Below are 25,383 nucleotides of genomic sequence, written 5' to 3' on the forward strand. Positions count from 1 at the left end.
CAGAAGCCACACCTGTAGCACCCTCTGCCACCCCCAACCTTGCCACGTGGACCCAATACATTCCACCCCTTGCCCCTGTCCATCAAAGAAGAGCACTTTCAACACTAGTGCCATAGGAAGAGCTTGCTGTAAAATGCATGGTTTAATATTACATTATAATTCATGTAGTTAATAAAAACTAAAACAAACACGTAAAAAAATGTTTTGTGCATGCTTTCGGGCAAAATTAAATTTTAAACTTAATTTAAATTAAATGTCAAGCTTATCCTACATGATAATGGCTGAAAACTGGGTTGAACTTCAGCAGCACTTTAATTTCTTGAAATAAGAAAAAGTTAATGAAAGGACTAAGTACTAATACAACTTTGGTTTACAGTTTCATGATTACTGTGATTGACAGGTTACTGCTTAGTATTTAACTTAAATATTAAGTGAAAACGTGTTTACTGAGAATTCCAGATAAGTTACTTACTGAAGTAAAAGCCAGAAGTTCCTCTTCCGTTAATTTGTGTATTGGATTGTTCTTTTGGAAGTCTATACTGTAAATAAAATTAAAATAAAATAAAACAATGCTGATTTAATCTTTAGAATACCACTATGCAAAACACATTTTTCAAACTTGCAGAAATCTAAAGGACATTCTGGAAAACTGTTACAATGACAAATTGGATATGGTATGTATGTGCAGAAGAAGGCCTAGACCTAGGAGCAGTCACAGAAAAAAGAACCATCTAGGGGACCAAGATATTTCAGTATTATCTTTCCAATACCATTCTAAATTGAAACATCTTACTCAGTTTAAGCTTATGGGAATAACAATTTTACAAATCCTAAACAGTTTTAAATCCATTCTCTGTTTTTTCAGGGGTCTGTTTTCAGTTAAAATTCTATGACTAATTGAACACAGATTCTGCAAAGCAAAAAACCACTAGCGCTCAAAAAGTGCTGAAGGGTAGTCTCAAACAAACACCCTCTTTCTAGTCACTCAAGGAACATGACCACAGCGGTCCATCTCTCACTAACCAGCATTACCACTAGCTTATGGTACACAAAGGGGGAAAACCAGAAGAATACACAAATATGAGAATTAAAATTATTTTATTCACAGTTGGACATGTTACAGAGATGATAAAGAAATTGGGCTTACAACTCTACATGGGCGGATGTTCTCCTTAGACAACAGCCCATCAACGTTTACAAATATATTACAAGAGAGACCTCCAAAGAGGAACAAGGCTACAATTCAAGCTCCCTGTGAAAACAAAAGATATCAAGTGAAAATATATCCTAAATCATACCACAGAGTATGGATAATCACCAAACCTATGTAATGGCTATCTACATAAGCTTAAATTTATCACACTGTTCCTTAAATTTTGCAGCAGGCTTCACATCATAGGTTAAAATTGCAAAGATAGTATATTAATTGTAATGATAGGTCACAGATTGGAATTATGCTTCATACATTACATACCTTACTTTGGAGAGAAGACTTTACCCCAGTCTAACTTTTTTCTTGCTATTTTGTTAATTCTTCTTTGTACATATGATACAATCACCATTGCAGAAATAACAGTCAATACTTGGATAAAACCTTCTTACTAGCCACAAGAACAAGGTACAGGATAGAGGCTGCCTGTTGAAAACTCAATTATCTTTGAAAGGTCATAATGATCAAGAGAGATTCCTGAGGACTAACAGAAAGTAAATGTCACTCCTATCCTTAGCAAGAGCAAGAAGGAGGATCCAGGTAAACCTCACCCGATTCCTTGGAAGCGATATGAAGCAAATCCTCCTTGAAGCCATTTCCTAACACATGGAGAGAGCAGTCAGTACAGATTCACCAAGGGGAAGTCATGGTTGACCAACCTGATAACCTCTATGATGAAATGACTGGCTTGGTAGATTTGGGGACAGCAGTGGATGTTGTCTACCTGCACTTCGGTAAAGCTTTCAGCACTGTCTCCCATAAGATCCTCATAAAGAAGCTGATGAGTAGACAGTGAGGTGCACTGAAAACTGGCTGAAAAGGTAGGCCCAGAGGGTTGTGATCAGCAGTAGAAAGTCTAGTTGGAAGCCAATAACTAGTGTTGTACCCCAGGGGTCAATACAGAGTGCAATGCTGTTCAAGATCTTTATTAAGAATCTAGGTGACAGGGCAGAGTGTACCCTCATTAAGTTCACTGATGGCACAAAATTGGAAGGAGCAGCTGATAGACCAGCAGGTTGTGTTACCATTCAAACACATCTTGATAAGCTGGAGAAACAGGATGACAGGAACCTCATGCAGTTCTGCAAAGGGAAATACCAAGTCCTGACCTTGCTTGAGCAGAGGGTTAGACAAGATGAACTCCAGCATTCCCTTCCAACCGCAACCAATCCGATATGAAGAAGATGGCGGCGACAGAGTAGTCTGTATGCATTTAGGTAGAAGAAATCATGTTTGATTAACCAGATAGCCTTCCATGATGAGATGACTAGATTAGTGGACTTTATCTTGACTTCAGAAAGGCACTTGACACTGTCTTCCATGACATCCTCACAGACAAATTGATGAAATATGGACTAGGTAAATGCACAGCACAGTAGATTGAAAACTACATGAACTGCCAGTCTCAAAGGGTTATGACAAGCAGCATGAAGTCCAGCTGGAGGCCAGCGACTAGTGGTGTATCCCAGGGATCAAATAATGTTTAACATCTTCATTAATAACCTTGATGATGGGACATGATGCAAAGTCCTGCACTTGGGGAGGAACAGCCCCATGAACCAGTACCGGCTGGGGGCAGACCATCTGGTAATGATCTTGGCAGAAAAGGACCTGGGGTCCTGGTGAAAACCAAGCTGAACATGAGCCAGCAACGTGCCCTTGCGGCAAAGTCATCCAAAGCCTCCTGGCTGGTGTTAGGAAGAACACTGCTAGCAGGTCAAGGGAGGTGATCCTTTCCCTCTATTCAGCACTGGTGAAACAATACCTGGAGTGCTGTCACCAGCTCTGGGCTCCTCAGCTCAAGAGAGATGTGGGCAGACTGGAGCAAGCCCAGCAAAAGGCCACAATGATGGTTAAGATAGTGGAGCATCTGACATACAAAGAGAGGGTGAGAAAGCTGGGGTGGTTTAACCTGGAGAAGAGAAGGCTTGTGGGGATCTTATCAATGTGTATAAATACCTGATGGCAGGCAGTAAACAAGACAGAACCAGACTCTTCTCAGTGGTGCCCAATTAAAGGACAGGAAACAATGGACACAAACTAAAATCCAGAAAATTCCATTAAAAAAGTAAGGAAAACCTTCATTAACGTGAGGGTAGTAAAGCACAGGAAGGGGTTACCCAGAGAGTCTGTGGTGTCTCCATCCTTGGAGATATTCAAGGCCCAATTGGATGTTGCTGTAAACAACCTGCTCTAGTTGACTGTTTCAAGCAGGGAAGTTGGACTAGATGATACCTAGAGGTCCCCTTCCAACCTCAACAATTTCATTAAGTTTTAATTTAATGATACTTACAGTTTACATTTTTCATGAAGGACAGAGTCTAATTCTTACTGAAAGTGAGAAATAAGCTGACTGTTTTCACATTGCACTTCAAAATTTCTCTCTACATTGTACACATTACTGGGTATCATGTCACTGATCTCTCTTGCCATCCTATTCTGACTATCTCATGTAGAATACAGAAGGATTTGTTGTTTTTCTTTTCTGTAAGTTTTTTTTCTCCCCTCAATCTTAGTAAAAAAATTTAATTTAGTTTCATTTTTCTTCCTGGAGAATACCAAAAGTAACATTTATGCTGTGTCCAGAACATACTGTAGGCTCTGAGGAACAACTAAAAAGTGTGACTGTCTACTGACTGTTTTCATACCTGAGTATACTTAATGATACTATACATAAGCTGTGAGAGTTGAAAGGAGACAGCACAGTGAAAAGTTCAAGAAATGCAGTAATTTGCAGTTTATTTTCAGAGTGACTGAATATCCCAAATGAAGTAAGAATCTGCTTTTCAGAAAAGAACCTTCCTCTGCCTTCAAGTGCTTGCAGTCTAAAATGGCTAAAATAGAAAAGATAAAATACATTGACTTTCTTTTCGTAAATTCTACCAAGCTGTAGCCAGAATACATTTTGAAACTTTTTAATACTATGTTACTTTTTACTTTGAAGTTATCTCCCCCATCACTTGCTTACCTGCCAGCTGTGAAAAAAGGCCAGAGCGCCTGATGTGTTTTGTTTTTTCCTCTAAAGAAAAGACATGATATAATATTAAGACATAAAAGAATTCTAAGAGTAAGCAAAGCACTCAAGATAGGAAAAAGAAAAATCTATGCTATTCAAGCACTCATATCTCTTTATCTTTGCATGCCCACAAAAAGAAATAGAATTATTATCTGTGTAGTAGAGCGCGCCAAGCTTCCTTCCTGATGGCATGGGTCTCTTCCAAATTCCACCCCCATTATATGGGGGAACAGAGGGGAAAAAAACCCACAGAAAACACAGGAAGATAAAGTTCTCTCTGGAGAGCACTGCTTCAGCATTTCTAAGATGGCCATTCTTTAGGAACCACCAATATTCATCAAACCAGAGCAGCCGAGGAATGAATACAGATGAAACATTCAGGAAATTAAGGGATGATTTTGAAGCAAATTCTACTCTGCCAATGCAAATGGCATTTGTTCAAAGGACTGCAACCAAATACAGGTAGGCTGAGAAACAGAGCAAAAGCATAATTACACTCCCTTCTGAGATTCAGCTTGCTACTTCTATTAGGAGATAAGATCCCTTTCCCCTCTCTGTTTGTAACTTAGGAGATCTACTCTTTAATAGTGCTTTTTGATAAGAAAGGATCACGAACTTTCCCCAAAATTTCTGAGGGGTGGGTGCATCGGTGATGACAATACACAACTGCAAAATCCCATCAAAGTAAACAAAATTGTAAGTGTGTACAGTGAATTTTCTAAATATATATATATATAAAAAGCTACCACAGCAAGTAAGTGGCATATGGGAGGTAGTCTCTCACTTTATTAAATTGGTAACATCTAAAATTGTTATATAAGTTATATAATAAAGAATCAAAAAGCATACCAGATTTAGAGCTGATGATTATTCACAGCAACATAAGCCAAAAGAATAAAATGTATCTAATTTTTTTAAACTATTGATAGATTTATGTGCAAACATGTGTGAACTGACATAAACGTAAGTAGGTTCCTTAAACCTGAACTGAAATTATATAACTGCAGTTCTTTAAGGTTCAAGGTTTCATGAAAAGGGTTTTTTTCACCTCTTTGATTAATCAACCAACTAGTTTTATCCTGTAACAACACAGGTACCTCATAAAGCAAATTGGGTGAGTGGGTGGGCAAGAGGGGAAGGGCATTACCGACCAGAATTTTTTTTAAAAAGATTTGCATATTATTGTAGGGAAGAACATGACAGGAGCAGCTGAAAGACAATTTCTACAGTGTAAGAAAGCTTGAGAGATCTTCCAACTCTTCTTCCAGCTTATACAAACTGTAACTGTAACTTCCAACAGATGTTTATCCAGTCTATTCCTAAAGACCTCCCATGATGGAGGTTCCACACATGCTTCATACCATTTATGCTGATATTTCATAACACCTGGCAGCTTGAGCAAGCTGTTTTGAGTGTGGCCACAAGGAAATACCAACTATAGTTTTGGTTGAGTATGATAAGAAAGGGCCTCAAAAAGCAAGTGAAGACCTTGACAACACCTTTTATTCTTGTTATGTTCAAAAAAGTCAGACTCTGTCAATAAGGAAATCTAACTATTATTCTTCCTTCTGATTTAACTTGTGTGGTTCTGAATTTTGGTGAAGAGACCAGTTGAAAAAAAGAGAAGTATATTAACTATTCAGTAATGCATTTTCCCCCATCTTTCCACAGGAAAAAAACAATGTTATTGATGGGCTTTTTTGAAAGTTTTCAACAACACTGCTAGGAAACAATTCTGTCATATATTTCACTGCTTTTTTCCTTCCTTGAGAAAATTCTACATGAAAACAGGAAAGTAATAAGGAATTTCTCTACTTCAGTTACTTTTTTCCTTGCCCAATGTCAGCTGCTAGCAGAAATACTTATAGTCAGCTTGAGACAGTCAACTGAAGTCACTAACACAAATGTGACTTCAGGTGAAAAATGACAAGTTTCTCTATCTATAGGGAAAAAAAAAAAAAAGAGTAAAGAAGGCAGCAAAAAACCTTCAAATATTATAACAAGAACACCACAGCAGGTAGGCAACCGGAATGTTAAATGACATGACCACAGGTTTTGAAAAGCATGGGTAAACCAAGGGACAGTTAAATTTTGACAAAATTTGAACTTATTTTTCAGCATCCTAAAGATATACTGAGTCAAGCAGAAAGGATTAATCCTCTCTTTATTTGAGATACATTTGTCACAGCTTTTTGAAGCATATAGGTGTACTTCTTCCAGATCAAAGCAGTGCTAAAATAGGTCTCTAATTTCCTTTCCTGCCACATCCATGTACAATGCTTTAAGACACGTAAGTACAGTAATGCAAACCTTGAAAGATAAGAGAAAAATGAAATTGTTTTAATGACTTTTCTATACTGAATCAAATAAAATTTAAAGCTATATTTTAAATCTGAATCTGAATCTAGAGTAGAATTGTAGCTTGGTTTTAAGCATTTTTAATGACAGTGTCAGTTCTTGTCAGAGTATTTTATGAACATTTCACTTCTATGCCTGTATTTGTTGTGATTTCAAGGACAGGTTAAGCAGTTCACCCCAGAGAATTTCAGGAGCTGAAATCAGAGTGCAATTTAGGATCTACTGCTGTAGGATCTACGATCAGTCATCTTTTCATAACAATATGAAGAGGAGTCACTAATCACCGCACCATTCAGCTTTGCAAGGTATTTTCTGTCCATTCTTGAATCCTATCTTAGGGAGCTGAATGAAATGAAGAGGGACGAGAACAGAGAGAAATAGACATTCATTCTTCTTAAAACAGATACAAGAGAAGCTTAGAGTAAGATTACTCTGCAGCAGAAAAAAAAAAAGTATTTTCTAGCAAAAAAGCTAAAGCTAAAGCTAATTGCCAATAGTTTACAACTTACAATCAATTATTTAATCTGATTAATCAGATCTACATTGGCAGCCTATTGTATAAGGAATCTAGTTTAACTAACTAGTTATATAGTTTGGGACTCAAAAAGCTATAATCTTTGTAACAGTGGAATTAATAGCAATCATTCCAAAGTATCCCTTTTTGGATTATGACTAAACATTTCTGTTTCAAGAACTGATTTTAAAAGTTGACATATGTTAAAGAACATTATTAAAAGCTAAGTGTTCTTCAAATAGCTGAAGTTGTATTAAAACACAGAACACAGAAAGGATAAAAAACTCTGGAAAATTAAATAGTAATAATGAAATTTCTCTAAAAATATAATTAAGTAAAAAAAAAAAAGTTTAAGGAGCAACTAACCAAAAGAGTCAAAGCCAGTACTAAACTCTTCTTCCAATACAACAGGAACAAAAAATTGTGAGAGTCCATAGGATCAAATGACAGTCCTGGTATAAAAGCCATTGCAGAGAAGCTATATGAATTCATTGCATTAGCATTTATTGTAGAAGAACACAATAAAATTCCCACAAGAGAGCCTTTTTGAGTAAGGGAGAGAATTACAGGAGAGAAGAATCTTTCTGAAATTAAAAAGCTGCACAAGGAGGCTGTGTGCTAAGATGTCAGATGCTAAGAAGTTAACAGGACCAAACAGTATTCAGAAAAAAAAGTTTGAAGTGAGTTTTGGGATGAAATAGCTGAGACCCTAAAAGCAGTGTGTAAGTCCTCATTTAAAACTTCCTCAGTGCCTGAAGACAAGAGAGCAGCGAAAACTATGCCAGCCTTTAGAACTGGTGTCAGGGGATCAGTGTAACTACTGGCTTGTAAGCATATTATCTCTTGCAGGTAAGGACAGACTATATAATGAACAGAAGGACTAAAGATACCTGGACAGATACAATGTGTATGGGGAGAGTCAGCCAGGCTAACAGAAAAAAAAATTCCTGCATTACAAACCTGTTGGGGGCTTTTGGAAAGTTTAACCAAAGTAGGATATACATAGGAAGGATATACATAAGCCAGTTGATGAAATCAACTTGGATCTCTGTAAGGTATTTTCAAGTCCCTCACCAAGAAGAGCTTTCAAAGAAACTGCACATTCATGAGGTAAGAGGGAATGTCTTGGCAAAGGTCAACGACTGATTAAAAGATAGGAAATGGTATGATTCAAACCATCAGCCATCTCAATGGAGAAGGTCACCATAGTAATCCCGTATAGGTTTTGTGCTGTGATCCATGTGCTGTAATATTAATAAACAAACTGGAACAGGAGAATGCACAGTAAGGTGAGAAAACTTGCAAATGATATGACATTCTTTGAAGTAAGGATGTGAATAGACAATAAGGAACTATAGAAAGACCTTACAGGATAGAGCAAAAGGGTAATAAAATAAAAATGCCAAGCAATGCACAATAGGAAACACAGTCCTAGCTTCATAAAAAATGATAGGCTCCAATCTGATCATTTCTATTCAAGAGCAACTCTTTAGCACTGCAGCTGCATGAAAACATTAGCTCAGTACTAGGCAGCTGTTAAAAGGCAAATCAAACTGTAATTAATTAGGAAAGTAATAGAGAATAACATACTTACTAGGGCATACTACATAAAGTATACAAATCAATAACATAAAGCCTGCATAAAATATGACATAAAGCCTTTGTTTGCCCACCCATGTATAGTATGTTCTGTTCTAGATGTTTTCTTTCAAAAGCAGTAATTCAATATTGGAAAAATTTCAGAAACAGACAGCTAGAACAATCGTCGTTTTATGACGATGAATAATGATGGTTTATGCTTTATAAACATGTAACAACTTCTGTGAAAAGGAATGTCTGATTAGGCTAGGACTAACCAAAGCAGGACATTGCAGAGGTTTTCAAAATGGTTAGCAAAAAGAGAGTTAAGTCACTAAATGAAGCTACTGGAAACCAAAACTACATGGAGGAGGCTTTTTTGAACAGCAGACACAAAATATGTAGACAGACACCTTTGCCAAAGGATGCTACCACAGCAAAAAATTTATACAGGCTCAATGGAAGACGACAAATATTTGAGAGATTCATTGAGGGCTACCATGCAAACAAGCCAGATTAGGCTCAGGAAATCACGGTTTAGAGGCTAGGAAAGTATTAGGGAGAAGGGAGCAACAACACGCTTGCCCTGTTATTCACCTTTACGTATCTTCTCACAGCCACTCTTGAAGACAGAGTATAAAGTTAGATGGATAAAGACAACTACTGAGTTTTTGTTTGCTTATGTTTCCTGGCACATTACCTCTCTGCAAGTGCAGACAATGCAAATTCAAGTTTCTCAGGTAACTACTTAAACTACAGTTAACTAGCATGAGATAAATGAAGAAGAATAGGTAGATCAGACTTAACACATGCATTTTTATGAGTATTTGCTGTATTTCTATGCAGTTTTACCAGCTGTGTTAATTCTGTGAATGAAAAAGAGCCAAACCCAACAAACTGATCATTTTACAAGCGTTTTCAAGATTTCACGAAGGTATTTCAAGTGACTAATGTTTATGTGAGCATTCCAAATAACAAGACAGGAAGTTCATTTCCCCAGATGGAATCTCTTCACACAACTATACGTAGTGGTGCACAGCAATATATTTTGTAGCAGTGATTTTACACAGCCATAAACTAACCGTGGTGAGATCACTACACTGCCTGGCACAGGTAATTGGTTTGTTTAAAAAAAACCCAAAACAACAAACAACCAAGAACCACTTATAGGGCGTGTTTATAGAGATGGGTCAGAGTACCAAAAAGTATTTAACAGAAAAACCTTCATCACCTTTAATACTGTCCAAGATTTTATTTCGTAGCTTTTACTTTCGTAGGACAACATGTGTAAACTCTGGCCTTCCACACTCAATTTAACATAACCTTTTCCATCTCAATGGCTCAAAAGAGAGAATGCTCTCTCTTATAACAGCAGATGAAAACAGCTGTTTACTTGCCATTGCCTTGTACTTCTGATACAAGCTATACATACAGCATGACCTTGCTATAAAGCACAAAGAAGGCTGCAATCATATATATGTAAATATATATATAAAAAAATCTTAACAAGCACATGATCCATCTTATGTAACTTTAACCAAGTAAAATTTAGGCCTTTAATCTAGCTAACTATGTATGCTTCCTTCAGAGTCAATGCAAAAATACAGATAAATGTAGGGAGCGATTCAATCCATTGTAAAGTTAAGTGTCTGAAGTGAAATGAATCACACTCTGTAGGTGCTGATTTCTCCATTGACTAGAGAATGGATAGCCAGCTAATAAGAGATTCTCAAATTTCAAGTAGCTAAGTGTTTTCCTTTCTCACCTACCCAAATTTCCCATGATGTTTCCATTGCCAGCATGTATATTGGGATTTTTTTTCTAATTACATAATTGATTCAAAAGTTCATATTTGGTAATTCTGTTAAAAATCCTTTAGTCCTAATGCTATTTAGTGCTTATGCAGCTCTTTCAAGTACACTTTTACAGCTCACTGCGTAAACTGTAAAATATATTATTATCCAATTTATTACTGTATAATAAAAGCTGGGCTTCCTGATGGTTTCCTTACCAGCTGAAGACTGGTGCATAGTCTTTGGCTGAGCTGAGGTAACTCCGTATAACACATTATTTTGACCTGATTTGATCCTTGAGAGACAGCAAAAGATTAAGAAATAACCAGCTATTGGATATTTTTCTTTGCTTTCTTAGAAATTTTTATAGCTGTATTAAATTTCTAAAAGCTTTCCCCTGTTAAAAAAACAGTGAATCAAGTGATGAGAAGGGATTTTCTTCCCAAGCTGCTGACACACAGCTGCTATTGTCTATTGTAACAGCTATCTAATTTGGGCTATTTCCAAGCAACAAGGGAAACATACTCCCCTCTCAGTTTCCCAGTATTTTGGCATTTACACGGTATTATTTAAATTGTACATTGGCCCATTCTTGTTTTTTTTTAATATTCTTGTTTTATTTTTAAATTGGAACATTAGTATCATTTTCTATCAGCCTCTGAAAGTTTGGTTCAAGGCTCTATACAGAATCTTGGCCACAGTCTTAAGGCCTTACTATAAAACAAATTTTATACCATCACGACTAGTTACTTTGATACAAAATATCAAAAAAGCCGAGCCAAGTGATGCTTCTGCACTCCTAGGAGCTTCTTTTAACGTTTCCTTCATGTTGCATTACTCCTGCAGTGAGATGATCTGAAGACACCTCTAGACACTTTCTTCCTATACAGATAGTACAGAATCTGGATATGATAGAATAGGAAACCTTTGTGTAAGCGACGCTGACTGGGTTGGGTTTTCCTCCCCCTCTACATTTTGTTTTAGCTACAGTTTCACTATCATAAGAGGCAAATGCTTCCTGTTAGACTTAGTTCTGCAGACTGTTCAGTATTTGGAAGAAAACTGCCTCAAATTACAGATGCCACAGAGAAATGGCTGGGTACTGTTTACATTGCTACTTTTTTATACAAATGGATTACTGATAAATAAGCTGTTCTTTCCTTAAATCAGTGTAACAGAGAGAGGTTTTAAAAAAAAATAATCTAATTGATTCAGGCTCGTGCATGTTATTTACAAGCTGGATTAAGTATACTGCATAAGATGTTGCTTGGATTTTTGTAAAGACAGCTGGTATGAGATACTTCAACACTTCAAAAAATATTTTATATCCTCTTAAAATGTTATTGGGGAGGAAGAGATTAAAATGTTTGTACTGATACTGTAGCAGTGTTTTGTTTAGCCATCTGATCATTGTAACCTACTTGAAATGAAACTTACTTCACAGCAAGAAACATGATGTGTATTCAGGTAATGCCATAGGATCCTATGTAATTAAGTGTTTTCTGAAAGTTGTAGCAATTTTCAGTTTGTTCTGCTATCCACAAACATTTCTGCATGCTACTGATTTCAAGTTAACATTATTTAGCTACAAAAATCTCCATTGAATTAAAGCAAATTTCTCTCACATTTGCTGTAACACAAATACTAGCAAGCACAGTGAAATGTGTAGCAAAAAGTTTGCTCAATTTACAACTTTTCCTTTACCTGCAGGCTGCCTTTCTTCAACATACCGGGTCAGTGTCTGAAAGTTTATCTGCATTAGAAAAAACATCCACTGCTGACAATGGCAGTCAAAAACTGATACCATTAAGGTGACGCTAGACCTAAACCAAAGTCTAGTTATAACCATTTTTGAAACTTAAAGGAATCCTAAGGCCAACTTATTGGTTATGAAATGAGGTATTTACAGAACTGGAGTCCTCAAGCATGAACAAAAAGCAAGAAATCTCCTATACCTAAGGTTTGAGAAGTATGTTTTACTTAAAAGCCAGTGCTAAAAGCTTTAACATGCATATGCTTCCTTGCAAATTGATATGCCAATAGCTGGTATAGACACCAAGGTTACAGTCAGCAATCCAAGCCTAAACTCCACTCAGACACAAGGGTTGTATTGTAAATCCCCTCAGAAGAACAGCTCTCAAAGCTGGCATTCTACTAATATTTCTGCAACATGGCTAGATATCAAATCTTGTCTCCATCTATGATTGAAATAGTTTCAGCTGCTTAACATTATCTCACCTGCTGCATGACATTTACCATTCCTATGGGGAAATAACACCATAATTTTATTTTTTTTTTGGTGGTTGATTTTAGTTTCTTAAATGAGCTTCTTGCCTTGAGTCCTGCCAAACTCATATACCACTTGGATTATAATGCACACACAGATGGCAGTCAAGATGGTTTCCAGACGCTATTCAGAGCGCAACAGTAGCAGTTTCAAAGTGACATACTGTGGTCAAGAAACCGACTGTGCAGCCAGCCAATGTAAAATTCAAATTCTACCCTGTCATTAAGAAAGAGAGGAAAGAAAAAGACCAACAGGCAAATTAAAATTTCCCTCAGAAGGGTGGAAGCAGAAGGGATGATACAATCTGAATAATGTGCAAGCTCAAACACAAAAAAGAAAGCTGTAGAGGGTGGAAGCAAGGACAGGTAGCCTGGGAAGAATACAGAGAAATTATCCAAGCAGTCACAGATCAGGTTCAGAAAGCTAAAGCCCTGATAGAATTAAATCTGGCCAGGGACATCAAGGGCAACAAGAAAAGCTTCTATAGTGTCGTGGTTTAACCCCAGCCAGCAACTAAGCACCACGCAGCTGCTCGCTCACTTCCCCCCCACCCAGTGGGATGGGGGAGAAAATCAGGAAAAGAAGTTAAACTCATGGGTTGAGATAAGAATGTTTTAATAGAACAGAAAAAAAGAAACTATTAATGATAATGATAACACTAATAAAATGACAACAGTAATAATGAAAGAATTGGAATATACAAATTATTCACAGTGCAATTGCTCACCACCTGCCGATCAACACCCCGTTAATCTCCGAGCGCAATTCCTCCCACAAATACTCCCCCCAGTTTATATACTAGATGTGGCATCCCATGGTATGGAATACACCGTTGGCGAGTTTGGGTCAGCTGCCCTGGCTGTGTCCTGTGCCAACTTCTTGTGCCCCTCCAGCTTTCTTGCTGGCTGGGCTTGAGAAGCTGAAAAATGCTTGACTATAGTCTAAACACTACTCAGCAACAACTGAAAACATCAGTGTTATCAACATTCTTTGCATACCTAACTCAAAACATAGCACTATACCAGCTACTAGGAAGACAATTAACTCTATCCCAGCTGAAACCAGGACATATAGGTACATCTATGATAAAAGGAAGACTAGGGAAAATGAGGGCCCTTCTCCCGAAGGAAATGGGAGACCTAGTTAACTGGAACATGGAGAAGGCAACAACTTTTTTGCCTCAGTCTTCACCAGCAAGTGCTCCAGCCACACTGCCCAAGTCGCAGAAGGCAAAGGCAGGGACTGGGAGAATGAGTAACCGCCCACTGTAGCAGGAGATCAGGTTTGAGACCATCTAAGGAACCTGAATGTCCACAAGTCCATGGGACCTGACAAGATGCATCTGCAGGTCCAGAAGGAACTGGCAGATGGAAGTGGCTAAGCCACTATCCATCGTATTTGAGAAGTCATGGTAGTCTGGGGAAGTTCCCTCTGACTGGAAAAGGGGAAACATAACCCCCGTTTTTAAAAAGGGAAAGAAGGAAGACCTGGGGAACTACAGGCCAGTCAGTCTCACCTCTGTGGCCAGCAAGTTCATGGAGCAGATCCTCCTGGAAACTATGCTAGGGCACATGGAAAATAAGGAGGTGACTGGTGACAGCCACCATGGTTTCACTAATGACAAATCATGCCTGACAGATTTGGTCAGGGCAACCTCAAGCACAAATACAGGCTGGGCAGAGAATGGACTGAGAGCAGTCCTACAGAGAAGGACTTGGATCTGGTGGTTGACAAGAAGCTCAACATGACCTGGTGATATGCACTTGCAGCCCAGAAAGCCAGCCATATTCTGGGCTGCATCAAAAGAATAATGACCAGCAGGTTAGGGGAGGTGATTCTGCCCCTCTACTCTGCTCTTGTGAGACCCCATGTGGAGTACTGCAGCTCTGGGGCCCCCAACATAAGAAGGATATGGACCTGTTGGAGTGAGTCCAGAGGCAGGCCACAAGATTGTCAGAGGGCTGGAACACCTCTCCTGTGAGAGAGCTGAGAGATTTGGGGTTATTCAGCCTGAGGAAGAAAAAGGATCTGGGGACACCTTAAGGCAGCCTTACAGTATTTAAAGGGGGCCTACAATAAAGATGGGGAGGGACTGTGTAGTGATAGGACAAGGGGTAATGGCTTTAAACAGAAAGAGGGTGGATTTAGATTAGATATTAGGAAGAGATTCTTTACTGTGAGAGTGGTGAAGACACTGGAACAGGCTACCCAGAGAAGTTGTGGATGCCTCATCCCTGGAAGTGTTCGAGACCAGGCTGGATGGGGCTTTGAGCAACCTGGTCTAGTGGAAGGTGTCCCTGCCCATGGCAGGGGGATTGGAACTAGGTGATCTTTAAGGTCCCTTCCAACCCAAACCATTCTATGATTCTATGAATATAAGACAATACTGTGTTAAAAAACAAAGTACACATGAAAATGCTTCTCAGGAAGGGGAAGGCTTTGCCTTGACTTGAGTCAGTGTGAAAGACTGAAAGTCACTGGGCCAAGAACATATGTCAACCCACTGTTCACTCCACTTCTTAGTCCTCAAACTGGATCTACATGTGGCCTTGAATAGAAAACAAGTTTAAGACTTGGGGAATAAAGAAAATACAAAGCCACACTACGTATTCCACTCACGAATTTCTGATTACAGTGGATGGGCTGAATGGTTAAAGGCCATAGCTGAAACCACAGACATGCGACTTCACATTTGACTTTAACTATATAGCCAAGCAAGTGTCTGGCCCTTCAAAAAGCTGCAGTCTGAGAAATGGGCATATGAAAGGAAACAGTCATCTCTCCACTAATGATATCCACTGCACTTTATGGTACAAGAAGGGGAAAAATAACTGACAATTTTGGCAAGTGGGGAAAGAGAGGAGAGAAATATAATGTGTGCTACAAAACAAGCAAAAAGACCCCCACCACAAAGAAACAACTTCCAAATGCTGGATTGTTAGCTTATGCCACTGAATCGTCTCACTAGCCTTTTGCTGGGCTACTATTGCTGTCTCTCTATCACAAAGATAGATCTTGTAACATCCATGTGCCCCTGCACAGGAAACACTGGTCTGAGACTTGGGAACTAGGATTCATTTATTGTTTGGCTGCTGCCTTTCTTCTGGCTTGGGCAAGATATTTCAGCAGTACTGCAGATTCCACCATTTTGCAGCTCAGATCAGAAAAGGGCTTTTAGAGGTATGAATGATGATTACTTGTATTGGGTCCACGTGGCAAGGTTGGGGGTGGCAGAGGGTGCTACAGGTGTGGCTTCTGTGAGAAGCTGCTAGAAGCTTCCCCTATGTCCGACAGAGCCAATGCCAGCCGGCTCCAAGAGGGACCCGCCGCTGGCAAAGGCCAAGCCAATAAGTGGCAGTGGTAGCACCTCTGGGATGACATATTTAAGAAGGGAAAAAAAGTTGCTGCGACACAGAAACAAACTGCAGCCAGAGAGAGGAGGGAGAACACGTGAAACAACCCTGCAGACCTCCAGGTCAGCGAAGAAGGAGGGGGAGGAGGTGCTCCAGGCGCTGGAGCAGAGATTCCCCTGCAGCCCGTGGTGAAGACCATGTTGAGGCAGGCTGTCCCCCTGCAGCCCATGGAGGTCCACAGTGGAGCAAATATCCACCTGCAGCCTGTGGAGGACCCCACGCCAGAGCAGGTGGGTGCCCGAAGGAGGCTGTGACCCCGTGGGAAGCCCATGCTGGAGCAGGGTCCTGGCAGGACTTGTGACCCCACGGAGGACCCACGCTGGAGCAGCCTGTGTCCTGAAGGACTGCACCCTGTGGAAGGGACCCATGTTGGAGCAGTCCGTGAAGAACTGCAGCCTGCGGGAAGGACTCATGTTGGAGAAGTTTGTGGAGGACTGCTTCCTGTGGGAGGGACCCCAGGCTGGAGCAGGGGAAGAGTGTGAGGAGTCCTGCCCCTGAGGAGGAAGGAGCAGCAGAAACGATGCGTGATGAACTGACCGCAACCCCCCATTCCCCGTCCCCCTGCGCTGCTGGCGGGGGTGTAGGTAGAGAATCTGGGAGTGAAGCAGTGCCCAGGAGGAACGAGGGGTGGGGGGAAGGTGTTTTTAAGATTTGGTTTTATTTCTCATTACCCTACTCTAATTGGATTGGTAATAAATTAAATTAATTTTCCCCAAGTCGAGTCTGTTTTGCCCATGGCGGTAATTGGTGAGTGATCTCTCCCTGCCCTTATCTCGACCCACAAGCCTTTCATTATATTTTCTCTCCCCTGTGTAGCTGAGAGGGGGCAGTGATAGAGCAGCTTTGGTGGGCACCTGGCGTTTAGCCAGGGTCAACCCACCACATTTTAAACAATGCATTTTTACAGCAAACCCTTCCTATTGCAGTAGTGGTGAAAGTGCTCTTTCTTGAACAGTGTTTAAGTGGAGTTCAAAAGGAATGTCAGTTTTATGCTGTCATATTTATTCAGTCAGTGTATCAGATGTTCTGCTTAGAGTTGTTTCTTCCTGGTTCAATGCCTGATTTGCTGCAGAACAATTCTGTAACTTCCAAAGAAGCCTTGTGTCCTGGGTTCAGCTGGGATAGAGTTAATTTTTACAGGAACCTGGGAGCGGGGGGCATAACCGGGGCAGCTGACCTGAACTAGCCAAGGAGCTATTCCATACCATGCGACATCATGCTCAGTATATAAATGGGGAGCGGGCCTTGGGGTGGTCTCTGTTCTTTGCGGTGGGGGAAGTGGCGGAGCATCAGGTCCCGGGTGGTGAGCAGTTGCACTGTGCATCACTCTTTTTGTATACTTTTTCATTAGTACCGTTGTTGTTGTTGTAATCTCTTTGTGTTTGTCCCAGTAAACTGCTTTTATCTCAACTCTCGAGGTTCCAGTTTCTTTTTCTTTTCTCTCCTCCGTCTCCTCCCCATCCCACCGGAGGGGGGCGGAGGAGTGAGCGAGCGGCTGCGTGGTCCTTTGCTACCGGCTGGGTTGAAACCACGACAGTCCTTTTTGGCGCCCGAACAGGGACATGAGGGTTGAGATAACGACAGAGCTGGCCAGAGCGTGTTGAAACAAATTTGCCAAACGCATTTCTTAGATAAATAGATGTTAGTCACAATGTTGTTTCATTTGTTTACATGGTGGCGTTTTGTAAGCTCTTATATGCTCTATGTATTGCCTGTAGTTGCATATCTCATCTCTGGGAGAGTGATGGGGATTATCATTTTGCTGTACTGGGCAATGTCGACTTATGAAATGATTACATCACTGGTCATGAGGTTAAGCTGGTATCTGTATGAGGCAGTGATATCATTTCCATACTTTGGGCGCCTTCTGTCGGATTTTATTGGTAATTACACACAATCCATGGGGAAATTAGGGGGGGATACCTCCCTCCATCCGTTCACCTCCCTTTTCTCCTTCCGACTAATTACAACAGCTTTTGAGAATTTTGAATATCCTTGGGATGCACAAGCCAGTGTGCTGTTAGTGCTATGCCTCCTGAATATGTTTCAGGTCTTGTTTAGGGCTACAAAAAGGCTCTTTAAGAGTACCACTCGGAGATCCTCCCCCAAAGCTGGATACTCATGGGTGGCACGGCATGTGGGAGGATGTGGGCAGGTATCTAGAGAACTTCTCACCGCCAGTGACTTGGAAGTTCACTCCCGAACAACTACAGAACCCTCATGAAGTGACAGAATATTTGAAAGAAAAATGCTGTGGCTATTCCAAAGACGTACAACTCGCTGCACTGTGCTGGGCCCTGGCCAGTATCTACCAAACACTGCTTGATACTAGGCAGCACCCTCAGGGAGAAAAGATGGAAAACAGGACAACAGGCACCGTGGCTACCCCTACCACGACAACAAGCACCGTGGCTGCCCCTACCCCGGTGACAGACACTTCAGCTAAACCAGAGAACCAACCTGTGCCAGGATCAGTCGCCCCTGTACAGAAAAAGAAACACACAAAGAAATCAGTTCGCTTAGTGAGAGATGAAGATGAACAAGGGTCATCGTGAGAACAGGAGGTAGAGGCAGAACCTGAAATAATTACCCTATCTCTATCCATGAGTGAGTTGCGTGACATGCGAAAAGATTTTAGCCGCCACCCAGGTGAGCACATTGTTACCTGGCTGCTCCGATGCTGGGATAGCGGGGCTAGTAGTGTGGAATTAGAGGGTAAGGAAGCCAAGCAGTTGGGATCTCTGTCTAGGGAAGGGGGCATCGACAAGGCGATTGGGAGAAAAACACAAGTCCTCAGCCTCTGGAGGCGACTTCTGTTAGGTGTAAAGGAAAGATACCCCTTCAGGGATGAAGTTACATGTCACCAAGGCAAGCGGACCACCATGGAGAGAGGTATCCAGTACCTGAGAGAATTAGCCGTGCTGGAGGTGATTTATAATGATCCAGAAAATGTGCAGTCACCCACAGATCCAGATGAAGTCCAAGGCACACAACCCATGTGGTGGAAGTTTCTACAAAGTGCACCACCAACCTATGCCAACTCATTGGCAGTAATGTTCTGGAGAGAAGGCTATGGACAAACGGTGGATGAATTGGCTGTCCAACTCCGGCAATATGAAGGAAATCTCTCTTCCTCCCTACGGGCCTGTGTCTCAGCTGTAGAGGAGTTGTCCCGAGAGTTCCAGCAATTCAAAGTGGATCTATCCTCCTCACCTGTACAGGCCCGCATCGCAGTTATTGGGAGTAAGCGTTCCTCTGCCCAAGAGAGAGGAGAAAGAAAGTACACTCGACGGGCTAACCTGTGGTTTTACCTGTGTGACCATGGAGAGGACATGAGGAAGTGGGATGGAAAACCTACCTCAGTCTTGGATGCACGGGTACAGGAGTTGCGAGAAAAAGCAACCAGAAAAGAGAATTCTTCTTGGAAAACTGCTGCTCCTGTTTCCCGTGAGCAGTCCCCCAGATGCAGTAGATGGGCTGATCTCATTTCTGATCCCCTTGAAGGGACTTCTGATTCACGTGTGCAGAAAGTGAGTAACGGATATTCTAACCAGGATTAGAGGGGCCCTGCCTCCAGCCAGGTGGAGGAGAGGGACAACCGAGTCTACTGGACAGTGTGGATTCAATGGCCTGGCACATCAGACCCACAGGAATATAAGGCACTAGTGGACACTGGTGCACAATGTACCCTAATGCCATCAAGTTTTAAAGGGGCAGAACCCATCTCTATCTCTGGTGTGACAGGGGGATCCCAAGAGCTAACTATTGGAAGCTGAAATGCGTCTACCCGGGAATGAGTGGCATAAACACCCCATCGCGACTGGCCCAGAGGCCCCGTGCATCCTTGGTATAGATTATCTCAGGAGGGGGTATTTCAAGGACCCAAAAGGGTACCGTTGGGCCTTTGGTATAGCTGCATTGGAACAGCTGTCTACCCTGCCGGGTCTCTCCCAAGACCCTTTGGTTGTGGGGTTGCTGAAGGTTGAAGAACAACAGGTGCCAGTTGCTACCACGACGGTGCACCTGCGGCAATATCGCACCAACTGAGACTCCCTGATCCCCATCCATAAGCTGACTTGCCAATTGGAGAGCCAAGGAGTGATCAGCAAGACTCACTCACCCTTTAATAGTCCCATATGGCCCGTGCAGAAATCTAATGGGGAATGGCGACTAACAGTAGATTATCGTGGGCTGAAGGAAGTCACGCCACCGCTGAGCGCTGCTGTGCCAGATGTGTTAGAGCTTCAATATGAACTGGAATCAAAGGCAGCTAAGTGGTATGCCACAATTGACATTGCTAATGCATTTTTCTCCATTCCTTTGGCAGCGGAGTGCAGGCCTCAGTTTGCTTTCACTTGGAGGGGCGTCCAGTACACCTGGAATCGACTGTCCCAGGGATGGAAACACAGCCCCACCATTTGCCATGGACTGATCCAGGCTGCACTAGAAAAAGGTGAAGCTCCAGAGCATCTGCAATATATTGATGACATCATCGTATGGGGCAACACGGCAGAAGAAGTTTTTGAGAAAGGGAAGAAAATAATCCAAATCCTTTTGAAGGCTGGTTTTGCCATAAAAGAAAGTAAGGTCAAGGGACCTGCGCAGGAGATCCAGTTCTTAGGAGTAAAATGGCAAGATGGGCATCGTCAGATCCCTGATCCCTGTGGACGTCATCAACAAAATAACAGCTATGTCCTCACTGACTAATAAAAAGGAAACACAGGCTTTCTTAGGTGTTGTGGGTTTTTGGAGAATGCATATTCCAAATTACAGTCAAATTGTAAGCCCTCTCTACCAAGTTACTCGGAAGAAGAACGATTTTAATTAGGGGCCTGAGCAACGACAAGCCTTTGAACGGATTAAGCAGGAGATTGTTCACGCAGTAGCTCTTGGGCCAGTCCGGACAGGACAAGATATTAAAAATATGCTCTACACTGCAGCTGGGGGGAATGGCCCTACCTGGAGCCTTTGGCAGAAAGCACCTGGGGAGACCCGAGGCCGACCTCTGGGGTTTTGGAGTCGGGGATATCGAGGATCCGAGGCTCGCTATACTCCAACTGAAAAAGAGATCTTGGCAGCATATGAAGGAGCTCGAGCCGCCTCAGAAGTGGTTGGTACTGAAACACAGCTCTTCTTAGCACCCCGACTGCCAGTGCTGGGCTGGATGTTCAAAGGGAAAGTTTCCTCTACGCATCACGCGACTGACTCCACGTGGAGTAAGTGGATCGCACGGATCACACAGCGAGCTCGCATAGGAAACCCCAGTCGCCCAGGAATGTTAGAAGTGATCACGGACTGGCCAGAAGGCAAAGATTTTGGAATGTCGCCAGAGGAGGAGGTGACACGGGCTGAAGAAGCCCCGCTGTATAATAAACTGCCAGAAAATGAGAGGCAATATGCCCTGTTCACTGATGGGTCCTGTCGCATTGTGGGAAAACATCGAAGGTGGAAGGCTGCTGTATGGAGTCCTACACGACTAGTCGCAGAAACTTCTGAAGGAGAAGGCGAATCGAGTCAGTTTGCAGAGATGAAAGCCATCCAGCTAGCGTTAGACATTGCTGAAAGAGAAAAGTGGCCAGTGCTCTATCTCTATACTGACTCATGGATGGTGGCAAATGCCCTATGGGGGTGGCTACAGCAATGGAAGAAGGACAATTGGCAGCGCAGAGGTAAACCCATCTGGGCTGCCGCACTGTGGCAAGATATCGCTGTTCGGATAGAGAAGCTAGTGGTAAAAGTACGTCACGTAGATGCTCATGTACCCAAGAGTCGAGCCACTGAAGAACATCAAAACAACCAGCAGGCGGATCAGGCCGCCAAGATTGAAGTGTCTCAGGTGGACCTGGACTGGCAACGTAGGGGTGAGCTATTCATGGCTCAGTGGGCCCACGATACCTCAGGCCATCAGGGAAGAGATGCAACATATAGATGGGCTCGAGATCGAGGGGTGGACTTGACCATGGACACTATCGCACAGGTCATCCATGAATGTGAAACACGTGCTGCAATTAAGCAAGCCAAGCGGCAAAAACCCCTGTCGCATGGAGGGCGATGGCTGAAATATAAACAGTGGGAGGCCTGGCAGATTGACTATATCACACTCCCACGAACACGCCAAGGCAAGTGCCATGTGCTTACAATGGTGGAAGCAACCACTGGATGGCTGGAAACATACCCTGTGTCCCACGCCACTGCCCAGAACACTATCCTGGGCCTTGAAGAGAAAATTTTATGGCAACACGGCACCCCAGAAAGAATCGAGTCGGACAACGGGACTCACTTCCGAAACAACCTCGTAGACACCTGGCCAAAGAACATGGCATTGAGTGGGTATATCACATCCCTTATCACGCACCGGCCTCTGGAAAAATTGAACAATACAATGGACTGCTGAAAACTACATTGAGAACGATGGGGGGTGGAACTTTCAAGCATTGGGATACACATTTAACAAAAACCACCTGGTTAGTTAATACTAGAGGATCCGCCAATCGGGCTGGCCCCGCCCAACCAAGAGTTCCACATACTGTAGAAGGGGATAAAGTCCCTGTAGTGCGCACGGTTAGGAAAGACAGTCTGGGTTAGTCCTCCCTCAAGCAGAGGCAAACCCATTCAAGGGGTTGTTTTTGCTCAAGGACCTGGGTACACCTGGTGGGTGATGCAGAAGGATGGGGAAGTTCGATATGTACCTCAGGGAGATTTGATTTTGGGAGAGAATAGCATGTGAATTGGGCTGTATGATATTTAACTGCTAAATAACCTGCCAATGCATGTCATTGTATCTATAGTGTCTATATGCCATATCAAGGGTATTATTGTGAGAATTATCCAAATGACTACAGGATGGACTTTTGAAACTGAGCCAAGTACAACAGCGATAGAACTTGAACTGGCACCCAGCAATTTCCTCAAGATCAACATCCTCGACCTGCAGACCAAGGGCACGAGTCGCACCAAATGTACTAGCCACAAGTTCCAGAGGCAGCGTACAACAACCCGACATCTCACACCATCTCTCTCTTATCCTGAAGAACTGTTACAACAGATAGAGCCCCAAAAATCGATGGACACATTAGAAGAATAGCCCATAGGCTAAAGGAACACCATGTGTGTGTGTGTGCGAGGTCGGGGGGGGAGTCCATATACTTATATATAAGACAAGGAAAGTAGTAGTGGTTGATTAGAAAAATGTAAGATCTGGGCATAATGTAGATGGTATAGAATAAGGGGTGGATAATGTCCTGGGTTCAGCTGGGATAGAGTTAAGTTTTACAGGAACCTGGGAAGTGGGGGCATAGCCGGGGCAGCTGACCTGAACTAGCCAAGGAGCTATTCCATACCCTATGCCATCATGCTCAGTATATAAATGGGGAGCGGGCCTTGGGGTGGTCTCTGTTCTTTTCGGTGGCGGAAGTGGCGGAGCGTCAGGTCCCGGGTGGTGAGCAGTTGTACTGTGCATCACTCTTTTTGTATACTTTTTCATTAGTACCGTTGTTGTAATTTCTTTGTGTTTGTCCCAGTAAACTGCCTTTATGTCAACCCTCAAGGTTCCAGTTTCTTTTTCTTTTCTCTCCTCGATCTCCTCCCCATCCCACTGGAGGGGGGCGGAGTAGTGAGCGAGCGGCTGCATGGTCCTTTGCTACCAGCTGGGCTGAAACCACGACAACTATCATTTGCTAAATGACACTATGTCACAGAAAAAGTATTTCTCTATTAGAAAATGAGGCTATTCATTAGCAGCCAGCTTATGATCCTCAAATCTCAAGCTGCTTTTTGCTCTTCTTTGCCTTTTCTAACACCCATGTAGCACATAATTTCTGAAAGCCAGGAAAAGGAAAAAAAACTTAGGTGCAAAACCACATGGACTTTTTACTATAGCTTATAAATAGCAATGGACACTGTGAATTTATACAAGTATTCCCATTGCACTGAACAGCAGGACAGCTTTTTGCTTGAAAGACATGGTTGATCCGCATAAGAAGCTGACCATTGCAGACTCTGAAATATGTTTTCAAAATTTACCGGTGTTATCACTGTAGGGTAGTTAATGCCACCTGACATTTGAAACATGATTAATCTGAAACACAAAAAACAAGAAGATCTTCCAGGATAAAAGAACAATATAGCAATTAATGAAACATTGCTGAAATTCTGAACTGGACACTAATGTTCACTCTGAGGTAACTGAAAATGCCATCCATGTATAATGCAAATCTTTTAGCATTTTAGCCAGGCTATTTAAGGAAGGAAAAAAAGACCCATCAACTCACCACTTCATTATTTCATTATCACAATGATTCATGCAGTATTATTTTTAAGTAACTATGAACTAACTTACCATATTCCAAGGATTACAGCAAGCTCTTCGGCACACAAATCAGGCACCTGGTACTGATCAGCATCTGCTAATTCCATCTCATTAAGCAGTGTATCATCATTTAAATCATAATTCTGTTGGAGAAGAAAAAAATATTTTAAAATAGATAGAAACAGTTGCAGAGAAATTTATGCCTTCAAAGTATGAAAAGATATAGACTTGCTTGAAAAAGGATAATACAAACAACACAATGGAAAGTAATTTACCATGATTATGATAGAATAACTGACTAAGCCAGCAGGAATCATCATCCATACTACTTTTGCTGCAAGTATACTGGTTGTCATGCAGGAGGAAGAGCATTCAGAGCAACTTTAAGGTTACCTGAATATTGATTTTCTACATAAATAAGGGCTGAAGGGGATTTTCCTTCTAAAATTGTTGCTCATAGTATTATCAACAATTTCCTCCTCTATTTCATATATATATATATATATACATACACACACACACACACACAGACAAGCTAAAACAGATTAGTTTTAAATGCCTTCCTAACATGCAGGTTTTCAGGCTAGGGACCATGGACCTCTAGGAATGTATAGATTTCTTTATGGATATCAGCAAAGTGCAACTAAGGAAAGATGCCTTCTGCCAGTACAGTTAAATTCCTTATACAGGGAACTGGTCCTCCTCTTTTTTTTCTTGTTTTTTTTTTTTTTTCCTTTCTTTCTTTCCTTTTCTTTTTTTTTTTTTTGTTGTTGTTTTGGGTTTTTTGGGTTTTTTTGGTTTTTTTAAAGGAGTTGTACGAATTAATGAAACAGATTGATAAAAACCCACTGAGGCAGCAACTCCAGATACTTTGTCCTGGTATTGTGGTTTAAACCCAGCCAGCAG

At 41.8% G+C, this 25,383-nt stretch overlaps 1 protein-coding gene across 1 annotated transcript in view; it reads right to left on the reverse strand.

Moving 5' to 3' along the window:
• Positions 1-25,383, reverse strand: part of TTC27 (tetratricopeptide repeat domain 27) — a 157,442-nt gene that overhangs the window by 96,682 nt on the left and 35,377 nt on the right. The window contains exons 8-9 of the mRNA XM_049830890.1: positions 24,508-24,620; positions 473-539 (exon numbers count right to left, since the gene is read on the reverse strand). Of these exons, the coding sequence (XP_049686847.1) occupies positions 473-539; positions 24,508-24,620 (180 nt within the window). The remainder of the gene's footprint in view (positions 1-472; positions 540-24,507; positions 24,621-25,383) is intronic.

The sequence above is a fragment of the Accipiter gentilis genome, chromosome 28, assembly GCF_929443795.1.
Source record: "Accipiter gentilis chromosome 28, bAccGen1.1, whole genome shotgun sequence".
Lineage (NCBI taxonomy): Eukaryota > Metazoa > Chordata > Aves > Accipitriformes > Accipitridae > Astur > Astur gentilis.